Genomic DNA, 22,458 nt, shown 5'->3' with positions numbered 1-22,458 from the left:
CCCTTCCTACAAAGCCCGATGGGCGGCAGCAGCCCACGCAGAACAGCCAGCCACTGCGTACCATCACTTGAAAGGAATACCTACACTGCTCAGAGATCAAAGCCACAGCAAATGAATCCCAGCCCTACACTAAGGGACCGACCTTCAAAAGCAAAAGGACAGCTTATTTGCCATTTCAAAAGCAAGCTGCACTGATGACTTCTGCTTGGGCAAAGGAGGCAGCAGAATAACACGTAAAATGAATAACTGCTCCAAAACATTCAAAACACTATCAGTCCCCATGCCCCCAAGCATGGATAATGGATGAGCCCTCAGGTAGCAGTGACTTTAGCAGCTACCTGCTAGGACCTGGCCATGGTTCCTAATTACACTGTGCTTTTTGCCTCTTTCACAAGCTAGTTAAGTATCTCAACAGAAACACAGTGCTTTGCATATGCTTGATCATCCAAAACTGTCACTGGTTAATTCTTAGAAGTGGATCTTCTCTTAAAAGTGATAGCGTTACCACAAACTATTACAGCCATGAGTAAAATTAGGTTCCATTTGTACTCTCTAAAATATCAAAGGCATAACTAGTAAAGTCTTTTGTTCAAGATCTCTAGAGTCCTTGAGGTAATAAAAATTGGGTCATGGAGTAGTTTCTCTTAAAAGTTTAAAGTCAATGCCATGTTCAAGCAATACCTGCTCTGTGACTCATGGAGGATTCGGTCTGAGAGTGGAAATACTGTACCAACAGACACAGCAGCAGTAATGCTCCTGCCCCCACCAAGAGGAGGAAGGGAGGGGAGAGAGGCATAGCAGATGATTTTGAACAGTTTCCTGTTACAATCTCTTGAAAAAAATCCAGCCGTACTTTCACCCTGCTTTCTGTTTGCTGAAGTTCTCCTGACAGTTGGCTCTTTCGGTTGCCAGAACCACAACAAAGGACGGCCTTGAGTTTCCACACAGGCCATTTTCTCCCTCTCTCGTCTCTGATCATCTCACAAAGGTATTATTGTTGCTGGCTCACTGGGGCTCAGTGCACCTGAGGCAGATCAAAGGCACTTTTTAATGCCCGCCTGACCACACAGGTCTCTCTCCCACTGCATTAAATTAAACTCGATGATTAATCTCTATAGCCCTGAGGGTCCCTTGGTGCACACAGAGAGAGCAAATATATATTTCTATCAAAACACAAGCATAATATACTTTCATTTTATAGCCCTAATTAAAAAAAGGAACAGCTAATTCCAGCCAAATGCAGCTGCATATAGGTCTCATTAAAACACAAATACAACTGTGCTGTGTGCTCGGCATTCACTTCATGTAGTGTACGTAGGTAATAGATAAAATAACAGTAAACAGAAATCTTTCCATAGATTAAATGCAGAGCAGTTTAGAATTTGCCTGCTAAAGATTGCTATACCTCTGATCAGATAAGCGAAGGAAGGTAGTTAAGGAAATGATTATAAAATGCTGAGTAGTTATATCTAAATAAACCCAACACTGCACAAGCATCTATTTCTGAGTTTGCATTCAAATGATTAAGAGTCTTGAAAGGTTCCATCTTGTCTCTGGTGCACAGCGTAGGCACACTTCAGTTTAGCTTTAATGACAGAACAGAACAATGAGTAACACCAACATGGATGTTGCCATGCCACTTCTGTTACATTAGTGCAGCTAACGGGGCCACGTCTCACAGCATCTTGGAGTACGCACACAAAAAGTGCTTTTAAAGTCTTTACACTGATATGCTTTCATTCAATTTGTTGGTTTTTTTTTTCCCCAAACTGCAGTTGTGAACTGAGTTCAGAACCATGCTAGAATTTACCAATACACACATTTTAAAAATTAATAAATAACCATACACATGTCCTCCTCCAGGGTGAGTTACACTAAAGGAATAAGTTACAGCCAGCTGGCTCGTTTCCAGCCCTTCAACATTGCCCTCAGACCTTTTGGGGGAAACTGATTGAGAGGTTCTTAGCTCATTTTAGCCCAGTATTATGTATCTATTAACCCAGCTTATTTTAATGATTTAAACTAACTCAGCTAAATGAAACAGGTTAGGAAGAGTTCACGCAAATGGCTTCTTCTGAAGGACCTTCACCAAATGAACTGCAAACAGTGAAAGTAAGGGCATGCTTGGAAGGGCAACTTCACCCCCAGAGCTGGTGTTTGCAGGGTGCCATTCCAGCACCTTAATAGGTATAGACACCAATGTGATCTTTCAGAGACAAAGTAAGCTAATAGCAGCACACTAGATATTCAAATCTACAGCTTGGGAACGAAACCAAATATATTCCCCATTGTTTTACAGCATCTAAGCTCTTGTTAAATCTCTGCTTCACAATACTGGGATTATTTTTATCTTTAAATTCAATCGTGCCTAAATGCTTTGCTGCACTACAATCCATGTGACAAGATCACTTTAATGCATGCTGTTACTACAGAGGCAACTTATAGATTCTGCTAAACCTGATGCTTTATTATCTGCTTCCTTTCTTTTTCTCTACAGGAGAGCTCTCTCCATGAAGCATGTTAGACCTCTCTAAATTCAATAGCACTCCCACTGCCATTTGCTCATTTAGTAAAAAAAACAAGTCAATAATCAGTCTAAATTTAAGAGTGAAATGAGTTTTAAATAAAAAATGTGGCAGAAAAGGGTACTTATCTAAATGGAATGCTTTCAGACTCATACATTTTAAAAAGGTATAAATTTCAAAAGCAGACACTAAATTTTAATTGCAATTTCAGAAAAAGCTTTTGTATTAATTCACCGAGGAAAATTAGCAAAGAGAAAATTGCTTATCAAGGTTTTTCTTTCTTTTTAGTCACGATACAGATTGTAATTCCATAGATCATGGCAACTTACAGAGGTAGAATGATTTATATTGATTAAGTGAAGTGGTGGCGGAAAAGGGCTGTGACTGGAGACACGCATTCCTTCTCCAAAGACACTATTCTGTAACACATTAGTGACAGGCTTGTCACAGATAACTCAAGCTCAGAGTCTGGCTCAGATTTCAGCCTGCTCTTTAAGCCACTCTAGCATCGTGGTTTCTACTTTTCATGTCATTTTTCACTATTGATTTCTACTACTATTAAAGTCCTTGCTAAATGCATGGTAATATATAATTAATAACCAAAGGTAAAGACAGAGTTAACAGAAAAAAAAAAAAAATCAAGGGAAAGGACGAGAGGCACAAAGGTCAGTTTTCCCTCCAAACACATAAGTTACTATATTCTCTACAAATTAGGACTATACATACAACCTACCCCCATGTGGCATGAAGATGTTCCACAGATCAGAGCAACTCGTGATGTAATTGGCTGGTTTTCACATGGCAGGTTATGTCCTCTCACATCTGCTCCAATTACTCCTATTAAAATAAAATCAAAATGCTATTTTAGTGAAGAGCAAGCCAACCCTCACAAAACAGTGCTTTTCCATGCACAAATAATTGCCAAATATCTCACACCACTACCACAAATCATAAAATTCTACTTTCTCAATAAACAAAGCTATAAAATAACTCTGATAAAATATTTCTTTTTTATTACAGATGCATGAGGACACAAGATGTTTTCTTGTTCATGTTTATCATCATGATCTTTAAGCGTTGTATCAACTACAACCTGACCTTCATTCCTTTGAGCAGTGTGCTAACATACAGAGAAAAAGACCGCCCTGCTAGGAAAGGCACCACAGCAGGTATGTTTATTTGTTGACAGTTTATCACGCACACTGTTTGATGTGTTTTGTCAGGGGATGAGTTGGTAAAAGGGAGAACTTGGCAGCAGACTGGAAGGCTGCCAGCCCTGTTGTATTGGCTGCTGCTGCTGTCTGTGTCAGACAGAACTATCTACAGAACGCATTAGTCCTTCCCTACGAGGAGCCATTCTTGGCTGTAACTTTCTGTGTGAAGCTTCTACATGCAGGATAGCACAGGAAGGAGGACAAATACAGCAAGCGCTCAGCCTGCAGCAGAACTTTATACTGGGAGATGCCAGAGAAGTGCCAGGAACTGCTTCCAGAATGGTGCAGATCTGCAGTGAAACTTCACCACGTATCTGATTATGCTTAAATCAGTTAAGGACAGGCTGAAGTGGAAATTTTGCCCTTCCTCCTCTTCTTAAGTTGTATTCTTGCTTGCATGGCATTGCAGCAACATAACAAACCATGTTTTCTTGACCATTATTTTTTAATAGATAATATGCAGTCTAGAGACTGGTTTGGCAATCCTACCACATAAATAATAATATTTCTCTTTCTAGAAGGATAGCAAAAACATGTGATGGATATTTTATATTTTCAAAACCATAGATTTTACGAAGTGAAAGGTGCCAAGTGTTGTGGTTAGTATGCTACATTTGCTTAACACTTTCTTGTTTAGGTCACAACTACAAGATTCTGTTACCAATCTGTCTGCTGGGTCTTCTCTTATCATGGTTGCCATGGTTATCACAGAATTATGGTTGAAAGTTACTTAAATAATCAGAAAATCAAGGGAAAAAAAATCAGTGTCTTTAAAGATACGTCCTCATATCCCTTCATCCTAGTTGGCTTGTGACTACATAGCAGCACAGCTGACACACACAGGGCTTATTTGTAGGGAGCAGCAGAAAGCTGCAAGTATTTTACTTATGCTTTATTTTTCACTGCTCAGCACAGGCAGGCATGAGTTTGTATTAAGAATTTTGGATAGTGTTATCAAAAAGGTAGCACTGTTTCAATAACACCAAAACTTCCTGAGGCAAGATTTTTTTCTAACTTATCAAACTCAAAAACCTCCATTTCCTGCTGAAAAAGTTACATTGAATCACTTTGTTTTTTACTTTATTTAGATAAAGCTAAACAGTATAGTAAGAAAAATACAAACGTATTTCAATGTATCTGGAACTGAGCACATCAGAATATTGTGCTGGAAAAGAAAAACCACTAACATCAGGCCTTCCACACTCCAGCTGTGGAAAAAAGCTGGAAGTCTCAGATGAGGATTGCCTCTCATAGGCCACCTTTCTCTCCACTCTTGTTTGCTAGTTTAGATGAACAGTATTTACCTAATCTTACTCCTAGACCAAAAGCACTGTTGCTGGTACATATCCAGCATTCTGCTAGCATAAACTTCCATGAAAAAGTACCCACTGCAGTATTTAAAGGATGAATATCTCCTAAAAAGCAGGAACGAAAACCAACTTAGACATGAGACTTCTTACTTGGAGTTTAAAATGTTTATTTTTCTTTCTTATCCCCCAAATTTTGAGCAGTAGAAGATGTGCACTCTCATCACATTGCCTTGCCAGCCCAAAGGTGTTTCAGCTCAGGAATTCAAAGTGGAGCTGACAAGAGTTAATGCACAATTTGGAAGTCCAGCTGCTAAGAAATAAGCAGCAATACCTGAGGGCCTATCTATAAACAGATATTCAATTTTGGTACTTACTGTTTGTTGTTGTTGTTTTTAATTTTAGTTATGCTATTTTATAAGAACAACATCTGAGAAGGCTGCTGGATATAAAATTGGCTATGCAAAAAAAAAAAAAAGCTAAAATTAATTCAATACATTCCTGCTTCCCAGAACAGTAAATATGTGACTAAGTACCTAGTCCTCCAGCATGTGCATCAATGAGAGATGCTGCTACTGCAATCCCTTCGGGGAGACCGAGTTCTTTTGCAGCTTCTGGCGTTAGACCTTTTCCAACAGACTCTCCAGGAGACAAGACGTGGTTTCCTGGGCAGACACAAGAAAAACCATACACCTGTGAATTTACTAAACAGAAAAACAAACATGTGTGTTATTACAAGAACTCCCTTCCTCTCCCTGAAGTTAGTTGGTATACGTAACTCTAAAAAGTGCATCAAAGAACTCTATCTGATTAAGAAATATCTCTCATTATGTACCTGTATGTTAAACACAACCACGCTACATCAGGCTGCTCCATAGTAATTTGAAAGTTCAAAAGCATTCAATGCCCTGTCTAGCCACAGTGAAAAATCTCACCACAAGCAATTAAATTCTGCTTGGCAGCTTTCCAAGAGATACGAAATACTCGTACAGAAATTCCAAGTTCCTGTGGTAGTTGCTGCATACACTGCCTGCAGCCATTCTCTATGCAGGGGAATGAGACTCAGCTCAGCCCATGCTCACCACTGAAAGCTGATCCTGTTTAAAAAAAAAAAAAAGACCTTCTCCCTTTCCACCTCCTCCTCCCTCCCCATCTCCATCCTTTCTAAGAGCTTCCACTAACAATAAGTTGGCTACAGTAACAGAAACTCTGAAAGAGAAACCAGCAAATTACTGCACTGTTGCAGCTTTACTTTCTCATAGGTTTAACCATCCATCTTTGAGTCCTCATTGGAGGTGTGAAGAATGCCATGGCCACCCCAAACACGACCAGTGCAACTCTCCTCTCTCAGGCTTGTCACTAGGAGTGACAGATATCATCTCAGCATAGGTTTACACTATCATAACGCATATTTATTTTTTTCTAGCTGAAATGTAACATATTTCAATAGAGAACGTCACACATATAGAGCATTTCAATGTGTATAAAGGGAGCAAAACACTGTCCACAATAGACATTAATTAAGAGGAGCAGCATATTGCTATTTAGCAGGAATACACAAATGCCTATGAGTATTACGTTCTAGAAATTGTTATGTTATATCACTGTTTAATGAAAAGGTTACAATATTAAATTCACAGTTGGAAAATGGGTTGTCTATATATCACAGTGGTAGTTGATCTTAGGCTTGGCTGCAGATGATACTGATTCTTCACTTTATGGAAGGCAGCCACATCCTGACCAAAGCAATGCATGGGGCACTTGGTGATTAGACAGCACACAAACTTCTTAGAGTTCACTTCTCCAAGAGTTTCTATTCTGTTGAAGCCACACCTCTGCCTCTGAAATATTAGATTGGATTTTACACTGGAAATTTGCAACAAATCTGTCATAGCCAAAACTCCTGGCCTGACTTTAGGTTTGTATTCAAACATTAGGGGCAGTAACCACAAGTCATCATTTCCAGCTCTCCACTAACTTATGCAGAAGAATGTGATAACATCTTCACATCTCCTCTCTCAAAAAAGTCTACATTTTATTAATTCTTATTCACTGTGCTAGCTTTTACAAGAGATGTATGTTTTGTGATTTTTTTCCCCACAGTAAGATTTGAGATCAGGTTGCTGCCTCTTTTCAAGTTAAGTTTTTTGTTGTCTTCTGATTTCTTAAGACATCAGAAAATAATACAAGTAAAACAGAAGTTGCATGCTTCACCTGACATTCAAAGACCATGCAGGTGGAAGGAAGTTCAAAAGAGTTCATGCAGCTAAAACCACATCTTTTTCTCCAGAATCAACTGCATGACATGAAAGCACACAGATATATTGTATATACAGCATGAGATGAAAATAATCTGAAACAAAACATCTTTCCAGGCACTCAATTTCACTGTTGGCTTATTGGGGCTTATTTGTATCAGTCATATTGGTTAAATATTTTTATGTTTAATTATTATATGGTTATGCTCCAATTTAGAAATCAGGGTTACTAAAAAATCTTTTCCTACCAGCTCCTCAATTACTGTATTTCTAGTTAACAAGCACTAATGGAGCATTTCCAGGTATAAGGAGAATCCTCTCTTCTAATGGAACAGAAAATGACCCCATCAATTCTGTTGGTACAAGTGATGTACCAGAATGACCAGCAACAGTCCTCCACAGGATTCAAATGTGTGAGAGAGTGCCCAGGGATGGGTTTCCTGTGATTTGAACACACAACATAACAACATTGTGTTTTAATGAATTCAAGGTAGAGTTCAGCCCGCCTCATTTATGAGTTAAGGTAAAAGCTGAACTATTATTCCTTGACTGAAAGCACCTCCAGACAATTTGGGAAGTGACAGCACCCAGAAATCCCCCTCACATGGAATGCAAAGGGGACTCTCCAGCAATCAGGGAAATCAGCAAACAGAATATTGACTGTGACCCTCTACTTCATCCTTTCAGTTTTAGCAATCAGTGTATGTTCTCCTACATGCACATGATCTGTTCTTAAAGAGCTTTATAGAAGAGCAAAGCAGGCTCTGTGTGGCCACTGTCATCACAGGAGTTGCTTTCTTGCACCCACACAAGAGTGAGTAGGTGCGGAATGGGCAGAGACCTAGGAAGGGAATTATTATTCCCATGCTTTAATCCTCACTGAAAAAGTAGAAAATTCAGCTAAGCACCGGTATACCTACAGTCTGTAGCTATAAAGCTATTAAAAGATAAGGTAAAAGATGTAACAATGCAAACAGAGGAGCCACAATTGAAAAGCAAAGTATTTGAAACAGATTGTACACCAGTACTTGGCTTGTAGAGAATGGAGATTCTTACTTGAGCAAAATGCAGTGGCTCTTGAAGTCAAGGGACAGCTACCACAAGAATAAAGGCATCGCACAGCTACTCACCAGCAATTCAACAGCAGGTGCTGCCACCCTTAAATCCTACCTGTCATGGAAAAGAAGCTGCCAGAGGGGGAGGAAGGGAAATGAGCCGCCCGCGTACACAGGCAGTCAGTGAGAGTATTACAGAGGCTGTAAAAAAGAGGCAGTGAAAGGACCGAGTCTTCTCAAGCCTCCTGCCAAAGTAAATGTATCGAGTCCTTTGTTTACAGTAGTCTCCTGTGCAAGTCATTTACCTTTGCTATAACGATTTCCAAAATTAGACCTAGCCAAACAAACCCATAATAGCTGAAGCTGGAGAACTTTCTGTTTCACATTCGTACAGCTGTTTCACCAAGGCAATGCCTTAATCCACAACCTTTTCATTTCGTACGAGACATATTATTTCTAGCTATTTTTCCCCTATAAAGCAGCAAGTTTACAAAAGGAAAAAGCTGTCTGAATCTCTTCCTCCTCTTTAATCCTTTTTTGAAGACTAATGTTAGAATTTGCTATGATCAAGTTTTGTTTAAAGAATTTATGTGGTACCAATGACCCTCTACCTTTTAGGCAGTCACCACAGCAACCAGCTATTTACCAGACGTAACACACAAGGCAGACAATACATCTTCAGTCAATTTCAGTGATCAGAATTCTCTCTACAGCCTTGCTAATATTTAACAGAACTAGTTTTTTTAGTACATAGACCTTTTTAAAATAACAAAAGCAGGGGGCCAGCTAATTCAGTCATGACATACTCATCCACTTGAGAACAGCTTTTCATCCATCATGCAGAACATGACTGCACTGCATATGCAATTAAATTTGGCTGTATAAGTGCATAAAAATACAGAAGAAAGAAAAGGAAAAGGGGTTGTTCCTTTTCTTCACTAACTTGACACAAACAAAGTTGAAGGGGTATAGCAATCCCTCAGAAAGAAAAATGAAGGATACATTCTGTCTCTGTTTCACAGACACCTCCCTAAAACAGGTCATTTAAATACTTTTTAAATCACAGAATGGTTTAGGTTGGAAGGGACCCTAAGGACCACTACTCAGCTCCAGCCTCTTCCCATGGGCAGGGCTGCCACCCAGTAGATCGGGCTGTCCATGTCCCAACCTGCCTGGCTTTGGGCACCTCCAGGGATGGGGCACACACCACTTCTCCGGGCATCAGTAGAAAGATGCACTGCCCATTTGAGTAATCCAAGGAATAAAAAACACAGGTGTCCTTTAACCTCCTCTGAGCCACAGTATTAGAAGCTTTGTGGAGCATTTTCTCCAAAGATTTGCTAATACTTGGAATAGCCCATTTACACAGTGAATTCATTACAATGCTTGCAGGCAATTCCCAATTTTTGTTTCATATAATAATCACTGAATGCCAGAATTCTGGGATATGCAAAGAATCTGAGTAATATAGTTCTACTGTTGTCATCAAAACCCCATCTCACATAAAATAAGTTACTATTACATACAATAATCACGTTTTACTGATGAATGTACTTAATACAATTCTTAAATCTAACTGGAGAGCAGAAGTGGCTAACATTCAGAGAAGAACGTAGCAGGATTCTACATTATTTTTGCATTATGTTAATGCAAAAATAGTATTAATTTTTTCTTAGAACTAAAGGTATGGTGGTTAAAAAAGTGTTATAAATGGTCAGATTTTTTTACTTTTTAAATATGGAAATATCCTTGGTAAAATTTCTCAGTTGATAGTTGAAAACATGAGAATTTTCTTCCAGAAAAATCAGAACAAATTACTATAGGGCAGCTTATTTAAAAGTGAGAAAACCACTCGGTTAAACAAAAACACTTGGGCTTTCTTCAGTTCAAAATTCATCTCTGTCTATGTGAGCTGCCATAGCAGCTTTAGGCAAATCTCATTCGGGTTCTTTCCATCCCATCCTTCCATACAGCTTATGCTTCTGACTGCACTACATCTCAACTACCTAACACACAATTACTTAAGGCAGACCTGTTAGGTTGCTAAATACTGGCAAAAGCAACCTAAGTGCAGGCAGATCTTGATTCACTAAGCTGAAAAGTTGGTTTGCAGACCATAGGAGTCTACTTCAATAAATACTATTTCTTCTTGTCCAAATGAAAGAGAGCTACCTCATGGAGAAATGAAAAGCTTTCCTGGTTAGAGGTCAAGAGAAAAAACATTCTGCATCATTGGATCACTAAGCATGTATGCTGATGGACATGACTGAGTTGTCATCTTCATATTTCAGTGAAATAGTGCAGAATGAACATCTTTTATAATGCATGGTTCACTACTCATTAAGCTGACATGCATGTAGGTATACAGCACATGTATCTAAATGTCTTTCTAAGTACCTAGACGTAACATGTTGGCATTTAAAGTCAGCTGCCCAACCTCCCATTTTGCTTGCAATCAGTAATTTCAGTACACCAATCATTTGTATTTCTGAAACCTACAGTATGTTATTCCTAACAGCATCTCTAGATACTGCAGCTCAACAAGCATCATCAGTGTAGATGATGTGACTACTGCTGTACTTTCAAAGCTGCAGGAATCAGAGTCTGGTGTGGTACAGTATGTCACTAGGATTGCATGCACAATTGTATAGCTTGTATTATTTATAGGTTTCTACTTAAATTTCTATTACAGGGCAAGACTCCTCTCAGTGGCATGCAGTAGCAATGCCCACAAGCTGATATACATGAAAATACATTTAATCATAAGAATAAACATTCTTATTGAGAAAGGCTGGCCAACGCACTGGAAAAGGTTGATTTTGGATTCACCATCCTTGGAAATACTCAAAACTGAAGATACAGCCCTGAGCAACCTCCTGCAGATGACCCTGCTTTGAGCAGTGGATTCTGACTACATGATGTCCAGAGATGCTTTCTAACCTCAACCATTCATGTGATTCAGTGACCTCAACACTTAAAAAAAAGTAGAAGTCAATGGTCAATGTCACTTTTCTAAGAAAAAATAACTTGTTACTGATGAATCACAGATTATGGAAAATGCCTCAAGCCTCGAGGCAGGAGGAACCCTAAAACTGCTTTGCACTGTGCCAGTTTCACCTCCTTCACAGTTGCTGCAGCTCTTGGATGGTTTGAAGTGACAGGAAGCCAGAAAAAAAAATGTTAATACATCTGGAACACTCTTCACTTGTAAATTCCACAGATAAGTGTAAATATCCTGTGATTCATTGTTTTAACTTTGTTCAAAATTGTAACCTGTTTTAATTTATTGGGAGTAGGAGAAGACAAAAAAGATGAAAGGATTCCATATGGAAGAGAAATGTTTTACTTACCATTGTCTACTATTTGCAAAGTGTGATGTTTAAAGCTCATTCTTAAAACCCAGTTTTGTGAAGAACTGGCAGTTATGAGTTGACCTGAATAAAAATCATCATCTGCCTCTTCTAGCCTTCAAGGATAATCCCTCATAAACTTTGGAAGACCTGGCATCAAAGGCCTTACAGAAGTTAGAAAATTGGCTGAACTAATAGATTGCTGCAGTGTAAGTTAATATTCACTCTATTCTCCCACCCTGCGCTGATTCTTCCGTTTTCACCCTAAAATGTAAATAAATTAATAGAATTTACAAGGATTAAAATGGATTGCTTCCAACAAAACACAAAAGCAAAAGGATGCTAAGTGCAAACAACGGAGTACACAATATCATTACCTCTGTTAGTTTTGTATATGGAAGTACATAATAGCATATGCAACACTATAACTGTTCATATAAAATGTTCATGAACAAAAAGCTCGCAATTTTCTTAATTGTTTGAATGCTTAAAAGACCAAAAGGCTTCACTTACCTACATCTGAAAATCCCTCATATTGTAAAGCTTTCTCACAGTAAGAATGATAACCTGCCTGCTGTAGGGGCCCTGCTTTGCAGGGGGCTGGGCTCGATCTCTAGAGGTCCCTTCCAGCGCCTACAGTTCTGTGATTCTGTGGTAACATGTCAAAAGAGTCACAGCTACCTTGTCAAAATCCTAAACTGGATAAGGTTTTCTTTATTATTAATTTATGAATAAGTGATACAAATTAAAGAACATTAGATATGAATATTCACATATTTCTGCAGTTCAACAGATCTTACTTTTCAGGACACTCAGAAATGGCCTAGGCAAGCACATGAAACCATCAAAATTCCAGGTCTCAGTGTCCTGGAATGAAGGGAGGGCTTATGGTCAAGAGATGGCAAAGAGCTAGGGTTGTCAACAACGTGTCAGCCTTCCATACACAACACACAGGAACAGTGCCGGGCAATACACACTGCGTTCTCCCAGGTAAATTGAGCCATTTTCAAACAAAAACAGACCTAGCATAAAATATTACCATTCAATAAGAAATCATTATCTGGTCCCTTAAGTAGCCCCTGAAGTAGAGAGTCGTGGTGAAAATTTATCAGTCTTTTTCCTCCAAATGGAATACACACTGCAGTACCCTAAGAGGTCTACAGCACATGAAATTTTAAAGGAATTGTTAATGTCCTTCTAGGTTTTAGAATACCACAAAGAGATACTTGTCATGCATTTTCACCACAACAGATAAATGCTAATGCTTGTAGTACGCAATGCTTTCACAGTGGTTTTGAATACAAGCCATCTTCTGCTCTCTTGGTGGGCAAATTAATGAGATCAATAAATTTTAAAATATTTCCAGATACAAATCTTTACCTTCACCAAAGCGATTGGAACGTTCACAAAGTACACAGACAACTTATTCTGTGGAGTCCCCGAAAGGTTACTCTGCTCTGAGAAACGCAAAATGTCAAAGGCCTGGGAATTTTCATATGTGAACCCACACTTTGATGTGGGAAAGGTCTGTGGATGATGCTAAAGGTCAGAAGTGAGGGTCATCCTTAATCAACAAGGTTATACGTTACATTAAACTGAAACTACAAGAAGCATAGTACCTGGAACCACAAGCACTGCTCTGATTACAGTAAACAGATTCTTAAAGGGCAAGACCTTTTAAAGTGATGCTGAAAAGCGTATTTATCAGAATAAAAAAAAATAAGTACATTAAATAAGTTTCTCTCAGGTAATTTCCATACGTATTTTCAGTGCCATGAAAGTTAAAGCTACTTCAAAAAACCTTCCAGTCATAATTATTCATCCTCTGATTGGAAGCAACACCAACTTCAATTACAGATTTAAGAATGAATAACATTTCCGCCCTGAAAACTGGCAAAACTACATATTTCTGTTACAATAAGAAAATTCAGCTGATTTTATTTTGTGATTTTTGCTTTCTTTAGAAAGAAATTATGATTCACAGCCTAGTGCTTCAAATCTTTTAGTGGTATTTTTCTCCCCTATCTGTCCTATCACTCTTTTCAATGGGAACGGGCAGACATTAAAATATGTCCTTTTATTTGAGCTAAAGAAACCTTGAGCAGACGTATCTGGGCTTGGGCAAGCTCTACAGGAGAACAAAAAGGGAAATTCCATAAGAATTACTTCAGACTTATTAGGGTCTTGTTTATATTTTTATTTGAAGAGGAGTTTTTGACCTTGTACAGTTTCCCACCAACCTACTCCTACCCAGGTTATCTGTCAATTTCGAGTTCCTTAATCTGTAAGGCAGCTAAATGCACTGCTTAGCATTCTGTTCTGTTAGGCACAGCACAGTATTATAAACACACTGCTGACCATACGAGTTACTTAAACAAATAGCTTTCGTTTTGTATAACGTGCTAAAGTTAATGGGAACGGAGGTAGTTCATTTCATGGGACATTGCCTGAAGCAGTATTAGAAATACAGACTCAACTGAGATTGTCAAAGGCTTGATCCCTTATTTGTTGTGCTTAGAGCAGCATTCCTGGGCTCTTGGGAGGAGGTCTATGTGATGCTGCTTCCTCACCAATACTGCTGACACTTCTGGAGCTGCCAGGGGGTCTTCCATAACACAAGATTGTTCCTGCTGCAACTTGACCAGTGCTGCTGCAGTCAATGAATGGCACTTCCCTGGTTGATGGACCTATACTGCTTTCATTAGTTTAAATTAAGCAAAGGAAAGCTGAGCTCACTAAGAGTGTTCCTAGTAAGTTAGGTAACACTTAACATTCAGTAAACCAAATAAAACCCCCAATTTTCACTGGAACAGTGTTATAACTGTCTGTTTCACAAGTACAGAGACAACTATAAGACAGGGTTTAGACTGATGGTTATTTGTTTGAAAAACAGTACAAGTGTCCAAGTAAACAGATGCTTTTCCTGTTAACTGAAAATAATTTCTTTTTTTCCAAGAAGCACCTGTCAACTGAAGCTAATTTACTGATTTGCTCTGTAAATATCGTGTTTTGAAAAAATTATAAGCCTCATATTGCAAATTCATTATTCTCGTATTGCCAAATTTTGAGCCACGAACAGATTAGCTTTATGAGGCCCCCATCACAACAAAAAGGTCCTTTTTATTAATGGGTACTTGAAACATGTATGTTGAGTTACTTAAAGAGGCAAATTGTTTTGCACTGCCTTTTAAGTGTATTGCATAAATATTGTATTAAAGCCTTAACTTACAGTTCGTAAATAATTTATCTTAAAAATACTATTCCACAAGACCATCAGCTGCTGAGACATTTATTTTCTGCTAAAAACATGTATTTGCTGCAAGTCTTACTTTAAGCAGTAGAAGATTTGCTAAAAGCCACATGTTTGAATACCATTCCTGTAACATTTGTCACCAAAACCTCAGAAAGCTACAAACCTTATATTCAGTAGGTTTTATACCTTTGAGTAAGCACTTTCATTGGCAGGGGGAAATGCTGAAATCTACTCAAGGAAGTTTTCAGATACAATTATCTATCTGAAAATAGCTTATAGTATATTTTGTGATGATCAGAACAGTTCATAATTTCATCATGTTTCACTTCACTACAGTCCTCCCCGTGCCATTTCTATTTCATGTTGCTGCATTTTAACTACTGTACAAACTTGTTCAAAGTACTAGACATTAAAAAAATCAAAGGAAATTTCAGATAATTAACTTTGATGAACGAGCATATTTTAATTCATGTCTGGTAATATTCTTGTTAATGACATGTCTGCTTAGGACATCCATTAAAAGTCCATTAACTTAACAGGGAAAGTCTAATAAAGTTATCCTGGAAATTTTCTGGTATATTAACATTATGGACTTTTAATGAATAACTGCTGTAGGAATTGCTATTAGCAAGCCTACCATTCTAATTAAACTCAGGCTCAAAGAGAGTGGAGAAACAGTACGAAGATACTAACAAGCAAAAGTCCATTTTTGGAAAATTACCATAAAGGACATTGGTATGGGTTACAAACATCCTAACAATAGCAGCTATAAGCATTTTTTTCCCTCCAACACACCTATTTTTTCATATTTGTCCTTCACCAAATCTTCCAAGCCAATCATCTTCCAGAAACTGTCATCCCAACCTCCATCTGAAGCATACGTCCACTTGCACACTAGCGTACATAAGGACCTGAAAGGAGAGAACACATCATTTTAAAAGTGTTCGCACAAAACTACCTCTTTAATCACTGCTCAAAAGTCCCAAGCATAATGCTAACAATTTATTTATTTAAATTGGTTAATGTTTGGAGTGTAAGCCTTGAGACACCTTTAAAAAACCTGATGTTTAAAATGTTTTTCTGCTGTAACAGCTCCTTGTCTAGCCACTTGATTGCATCAATCAGTCAGTCCAGCCATGCAGCTTCTATGGCATGAACATAACAGCCCTTCAGCAAGCAGCTCAGGGAAAAGTTGTTGCTTCTCCAGGCTGTACCTAAGTAGAAATGTTTTGCTTGAAGTATGTTCTTAGAAAACCTATTTCTTACGTGCAAGCTGAATTACAATTTGCAGAAGATGTATGCACTGATAATTAAATGGCACTGCCTCAATACCTGCAGGTATAAAAATGCCTTTGTCAGGTGAATGTGTTCAAGTAAATTGCACAGAACTGTCAGAGCTTCTGTCCAGCATGTGTTTAAGTACCACTATCATCAGCTCTGCGTTTCAGTAGAAGCTGATGACAGTTCAGTGAAATGTTGAAATAGCATTAGCCATGATGCAAGTAAATGCAATATTAAAGGTTTTGATTCAGGTCTCATTGCTGATAATGGTAAATGATGAACTTCACCACGACAGTACAGCATCACAAACATTTATACTTCTCCTAAAGTGATCCATACTCTTAACATACCATTTCCCTCCAAAATATGTTCCAGGAGACATAGTATTTTAATACACTGCTGCCTGTCCAAACGCTAAGAACTACTTCAGATCAGCATTCAATCATTCTTCATAAGTCAGTAAGCTAAAAGGCATTAATAATGGTATTTTCCCCAAATCAGCTCTTACTGAAAGGAAAAATTAGGACACAGAAATTCAATGAAAGATCATTTCATGACATTAGGAAAAAATGTACATATAAAGAGTGAAACAATAGTGCATTGTTTTCCCAAACGCAGTAAGTACCAAATCATAACAAATTATCATCAAAAGTCAAAACAGAATATGCATTTTTGTAATTACACCAATGTTATGAACAGCTGCCACATCCTGAAAAAAAGCCCTATGACAACTAGATGTCATGGCTTCTCACTTTCAAAGCTGATAAAGCAGATCCCTCTGAGTCTCCACGCTTATCCAAAGAGAAACTTAGCCAGCTTGCTGGGCCCTGAAGAGCAGGTTTTACACCTGCAGGGGCCAGTTCTTCCATGCAGCTCACTCTAAGCAGCATTACATATATATAGCTCAGTGAAACGTTGTGAACAGGGGACAGACTGGCCTGTGCTAAGTATATCCACAGCCTTAAACAGATTCTTAATATCTAGGAGAAAGTTGTATATTGCAGAAGGGCATTCTGCTCTCTTAAATTACAGCTTAAGAATCTCAGTTAATAGATTTGCTTGACATGCTCACAATGACCAATTAACTTTACTACATGGTTCAGAAGAACATAGCTGCATTGGTCCAAGTTCCTGCTGCTTGCCTGATAAGATGCTCTAACAATTACACACAGATGTGCTCAATTCCTATAGCCTGGAGAGCCTCTATACACACAGATAGGATAGTTGCTTCATGTTTCTTCACATTTTTGATACAACGGCATAGATACATATTTGTTTTATTGGCAGTTCCCCTCCAGCTTATCCCCACAATGAAGCAATAGCTCAAATGGTGACTTGGAAAATCTGCATCCAAAAGACTGATCAGTGAAGAGGAAGCGGAAGAACCAAAGCATTTACATTACCAGCAACTCCTAGATTTTATGAGATGAAGGCCAGACATTAAACAGAAAAGGTACTAATGTTTGCTGCAGCATACTCCCTCTTTTCCCCTACCTCACAGCACTACCTCAATTATTTGGTCACAAACAGCAGACTCGCAGCAACTGATCCTGAGAAGGAGACTGATAGAAGCTAAATCTCCCTTTATTTTACTATCAGAATCACTGGGTTCAAAGGTGTTGAGTTTATAAGTAATAATCCAGGCAACCATCCTTTCCTGGCTGCCTCATCCAGCACAGGACTTCAGAAGACATGGTGCAGAACCCCTCAGAAGCACAGGCCATATTGAGCTAGGCTGACAGACACTGAAAAGAGAAGATTCTTTTCTTCAAGCATATTCCAAATACGAATAATTTCCCCCTTTTCTGCTCTGAACAAGATGTTTCACTCAGAATATTCCCACTGAAATAAGCAGCACTTTTACATGGAAAATTTTATTTTATGTAAATCATATTTTCAACAGGAATATGCTTATGTTTAGAGGTTTGGTCGGTTGCTTTCTTTTTTTAAAACAAACAAACAAACAAATTCTAGTCTACAAAGAACCATAGGATCCTATTTGCATCCAAGAGCCCCAGGAAAAAAAAAATCACTGCCACATTCATTACAAAGTAGATTTGGCTAAGCGTGGCATATTACACAATCCCTTTTATTTACTGTCTAGTTTTGAGCTCTTGCACATCTCTTGCTGAGAACTGGCTGTGGATGTGCTGATGTCCTGTACAACCAGAATCTCAGTATGTCCTCATAAGAAAAACATGAGGTTCCAAGTGCAGTGGTTGAGCATATGCTGATACCTCCCAAAGTGCTGTCTGAAAGGAACCAGCTGCCCTCATTAACCTCCAAAAAGATACAGGCAAACTAGACTCACAGCCAAAGCAACTCAGGTACTCAAAGGTAGTTAAAATAAATGGGCTATGCTCACATTGTCTTCCCATTCTGAGAATTCTTCTCATACTCTGTCTTGCTCCTTGGAGAGAAGGAAATCAGAAACACTCACAGAAAAATGGGAAACACTATATGGTCTTTTCTACCTGCATGAAAATGCATCTAAAAATAATTTACAGAAAGCTTTATCGTGATTTGAATATTACCTATTTAAGAGTTGCCACAGTTTTATGCATTGGTCTGTTCTTTGCTGGGACAGCACTTGCTGTCTTCGACAACAAAATACATTTCAGTCCATATTCTGTAATGGCAGGGGTCTTCTAGATGTCTTCCTACCTTGGGGTATAAGACTTAATATAGAAGTCCCGTCATCAAGAACGCTTACCTTTAATACAGCAACAACAAAACTAGTTTCCTCCCTGAAAAGTGACCTCATAAGGTATTCCCACATGATCTGCCATTCGAGGTGCTGGGTACAATGTTAGTTAGCCTGCAACACGAGTCAGCTACCAGCTTTAAAAGGCAAGTATTCTTATCTTGATCACCTTGAAGTGAATAGAAGCTTTGCTCTTGATTCCAAAGGCGAAGCATCTGCTTCATTCGTCCAAGCAGGTTAGAGATTAATTCAAACTAATGAACTTAATTGATTTTTCAGGCATCATTAGTACTGCAAGAGTTTAAGCACAAAATACGGATCATTTTAATGAAGAAAAAAAAAAGCCCTTGCAATCTGGGTCACACATAAAGAGACTTCATGGTAATGAACCAACTGCACCTGCTGAGGAATGCAACCAAAACTAAGCCCTGCAGAAGCTACGATAAAGCACAGCTAGGTCCCAAAAGCAATGCCATGCAGTAGGATAAAGTAACTTTCTGTAGTCTGTTGGACAGATTTACTTCAAGCCACAAGCAATCAACAGCTGAGAAAGCTATATGAGGTTCTAAAAGCAAGAAACAGATCTGAAACAATGGAGTGCAACTGTCAAAACATCAAAACATTTTTCCTTTTGTTATGCAAACTTGAAATTCAAAACAGATTTTGAATTCAAACTGAAACCCAAGGCTTAGGTTCTGCTCAAACTTCTCCACATCCTGACATCTGGACCAAGCTGTCAATGTCCTTGCAAATTATGCATCCCAGTCTTGAGGTTTTTTCACCAAAAAAAAAGTTTTGCTGTTTTTACAAAAATGTTCCAGACAAAAAATTAAGACATAGCACACACACTCCCACCATCCAGGCCTTATATTAAGCAGAACTAGGCTGCTTCAAGAGCTTGAAATACAGCAGATATTATCACAGAGTAATAACGTGCAATTATTCTCTGCTCCATATAACTAATGTCATGTATGTTAAGACATGATCTTCTGAATAAAACCAGATTACTACTTCCATATACATCACTGTTAATCTGTCATACCAGTGTCTCTGCCTACCTGCTGTATCTGGCTACTTCGGGGGAAAACAGGAAAAGAAGAGGGTAATTTGTCTTAGGGGAATACCTCCCAGGTAATAGGAGAAAAAAAATGTGACATCTAGTCATTGAGACTTGGAATGTATAAAATGTATGGCATGCTGCCCACATCAAGTGCTTGCTAAAAAGAATCAAAGAGCTGTGAGCAGAGTTCACAGCAGTGTAAGAAGAGCTGCACCTGCTGTCACTCAGTCACTACTATCAAACTCTTGGGCAGATTAGCTTTAAACCACAGGGCCAAGTCTGGGTGTGCTCCACTGCACATGTGCTGTCTGCATTTTACTCATTTCACTTATTCAACAGCTCTTTAATTGCATGTAGACAAACCAAAACATGTCAGGGTCTGTTCCATCTACCCAACCATCCAAATCTCAAGTCCCTAATATTTACAGCACCCCACTACTTCTTATTATTAATACTCTGATTTAAATCCTATGAAATTCCTGCTTGCCCAAATCCATTGTCTTAGCACAGCAGCTCAATGCGATTCAGTGCAAAAGCCAATGGTATCCTGGGCTCCATCAGCAGAGGGGTGGCCAGCAGGGACAGGGAGGTGTCCTCCTCTACTCTGCTCTTGTGAGACCCCATCTGCAGTACTGTATCCAGGTCTGGAGCCCCCAGTACAAGAAAGACAGAGGGCTGTTGGAGAGGGTCCAGAGGAGAGCCTTGAAGATGATCAGGGGACTGGAGCGCCTCCCCTACGAGGACAGCCTTTCAGTACCTAAAGGAAGCCTACAAACAGGAGGGGAGTCAATTCTTTGAAAGGGTAGATAACAGCTGGACAAGGGGAAATGGTTTTAAGTTGAGAAAGGAAAGATTTAGGTTGGATGTCAGAGGGAAGTTCTTTACAGAGAGAGTGGTGAGGTGCTGGAACAGCTGCCCAGAGAGGTTGTGGATGCCCCGTCCATCCCTGGAGGTGTTCAAGGCCAGGTTGGATGGGGCCCTGGGCAGCCTGGTCTAATATTAAATGTGGAGGTTGGTGGCTCTGCATGTGGCGGGGGGGTTGGAGCGTCACGATCTTTGAGGTCCCTTCCAACCCTGGCCATTCTGTGATTCTGTGACTCCTGACAAGGACTGCCTTCTAACATAACATTAAGCATGCCAAAAAGAAAGAGATGGAGAAGCAAGTTTGGAACAACTAGCAGACACATTCCCATTGCACTCAGAGGTCTTTGCAACAAAGGTAGCAAGGACATTGTTTTAATTAGCGACAAATTCTACTGGATTCATCCTTTCTATGCTCTGAATAACATTAATAATAATTCTAATAAAAAGTAGTGTGCCTGCCATTTAGAGTTTTGAAGGAAACAGCACTTCAGTTTCAAAAAAGTTTTAGTAGGAAAGACTTTTTCCTGCAAGTAGGGAAGTCTGGTGGAAGCCACCAATCCACCAAAGCAACCAGGATGGAAAACAGTTTGGGACCTCTAAGCTGCATACATTGAAACTAATGCAGTGACATAGTGTCTGAGTAAGACCTTGTACACTTTCAACATAATTTCTCTTGCAGACTCAGATATACTGCTACATCTTTTGCACAGCCTTTCCTTAAAATATGCATTGAAAGTATTTGAGTTTCAGCAAAGATAGTGTATGCTCTCCATTTTTTCCTTAATGCCATTCTGTGAATTCATATGGGGCTCAGAGATTCCCTCACAATCAATGAGATTAAAGCTCAATGGAAACAAAAATTCATGGCCTTCTGCTCAGCAGCTCTGCTCTCTCTTGCACCTGGGAAAGTTAGAAGCCTCTCTGAACTGGGCGCATAACTTTCCTTCAATAATGTAAAACAGGTTCATCTCCCTTCCTCTACCATAAATCTTCCTGGCAAAGCACAGCCCATGACAGAGCACCATACTCTTATGAAAGAGCTATGCTCTTAGAGACAGCCCTTGAGGCACTGGGATTCCTTCACATCTCTGACCAACAGACCCAGGCATCACACGAGTGTTTAAAACCCGCTCTATCACAAGAGGAAATGCACTGGGCTGTAACAGGCAGCAGTTTTGTTTTATTTCCACCGAGATGAGAGTTTCTTTTCAGAGTTTGAGGTATTAGATCAGATTTTATCTCAGTATCATAGATGTTCCCAACAGCATCCAAGAAGAAAATACAATACAGTTGCTTGCAGAGCTATAACATTGTTTCCTAGCAGTTTTTTTCCAGGACCTCAGCGAGGACACATCTCAAGGCAGACAGATGTATTATTGTGGGCTTTCAGGCCTCTTGCCAGGATACAGCACACAGAAGCAGGACTCTGAGCATACACTGATCTGAGATGAAGTCTAACTCAGGGCCATTAGCAGTAAGGAGCAGGGAAGAAAGTTTTTCAATTTGAAAATTAAAAAAAGAGAGATCAATTATTTTTGCAAAGGGTGGGAAAAGTAATTAACTGAAACTACACTGCAGAATTTGGTG

At 39.1% G+C, this 22,458-nt stretch overlaps 1 protein-coding gene across 8 annotated transcripts in view; it reads right to left on the bottom strand.

Moving 5' to 3' along the window:
* The window catches only part of FGGY (FGGY carbohydrate kinase domain containing), a 276,519-nt gene that overhangs the window by 60,143 nt on the left and 193,918 nt on the right, over positions 1 to 22,458 (bottom strand). For all 8 annotated transcript variants that reach the window (XM_042873303.1, XM_042873305.1, XM_042873306.1 and 5 more), the window contains 3 exons: positions 15,758 to 15,873; positions 5,583 to 5,711; positions 3,259 to 3,362 (listed from right to left, as the gene is read on the bottom strand). In XM_042873303.1, the coding sequence (XP_042729237.1) occupies positions 3,259 to 3,362; positions 5,583 to 5,711; positions 15,758 to 15,873 (349 nt within the window). The remainder of the gene's footprint in view (positions 1 to 3,258; positions 3,363 to 5,582; positions 5,712 to 15,757; positions 15,874 to 22,458) is intronic.

This window comes from Lagopus leucura, unplaced genomic scaffold, assembly GCF_019238085.1.
Source record: "Lagopus leucura isolate 7727_CA_CO unplaced genomic scaffold, USGS_WTPT01 Super-Scaffold_100009, whole genome shotgun sequence".
NCBI classification, from domain to species: domain Eukaryota; kingdom Metazoa; phylum Chordata; class Aves; order Galliformes; family Phasianidae; genus Lagopus; species Lagopus leucura.
Note: the sequence above shows the minus strand (reverse complement) of the source record. Positions and strands in the feature narration are given on the sequence as shown.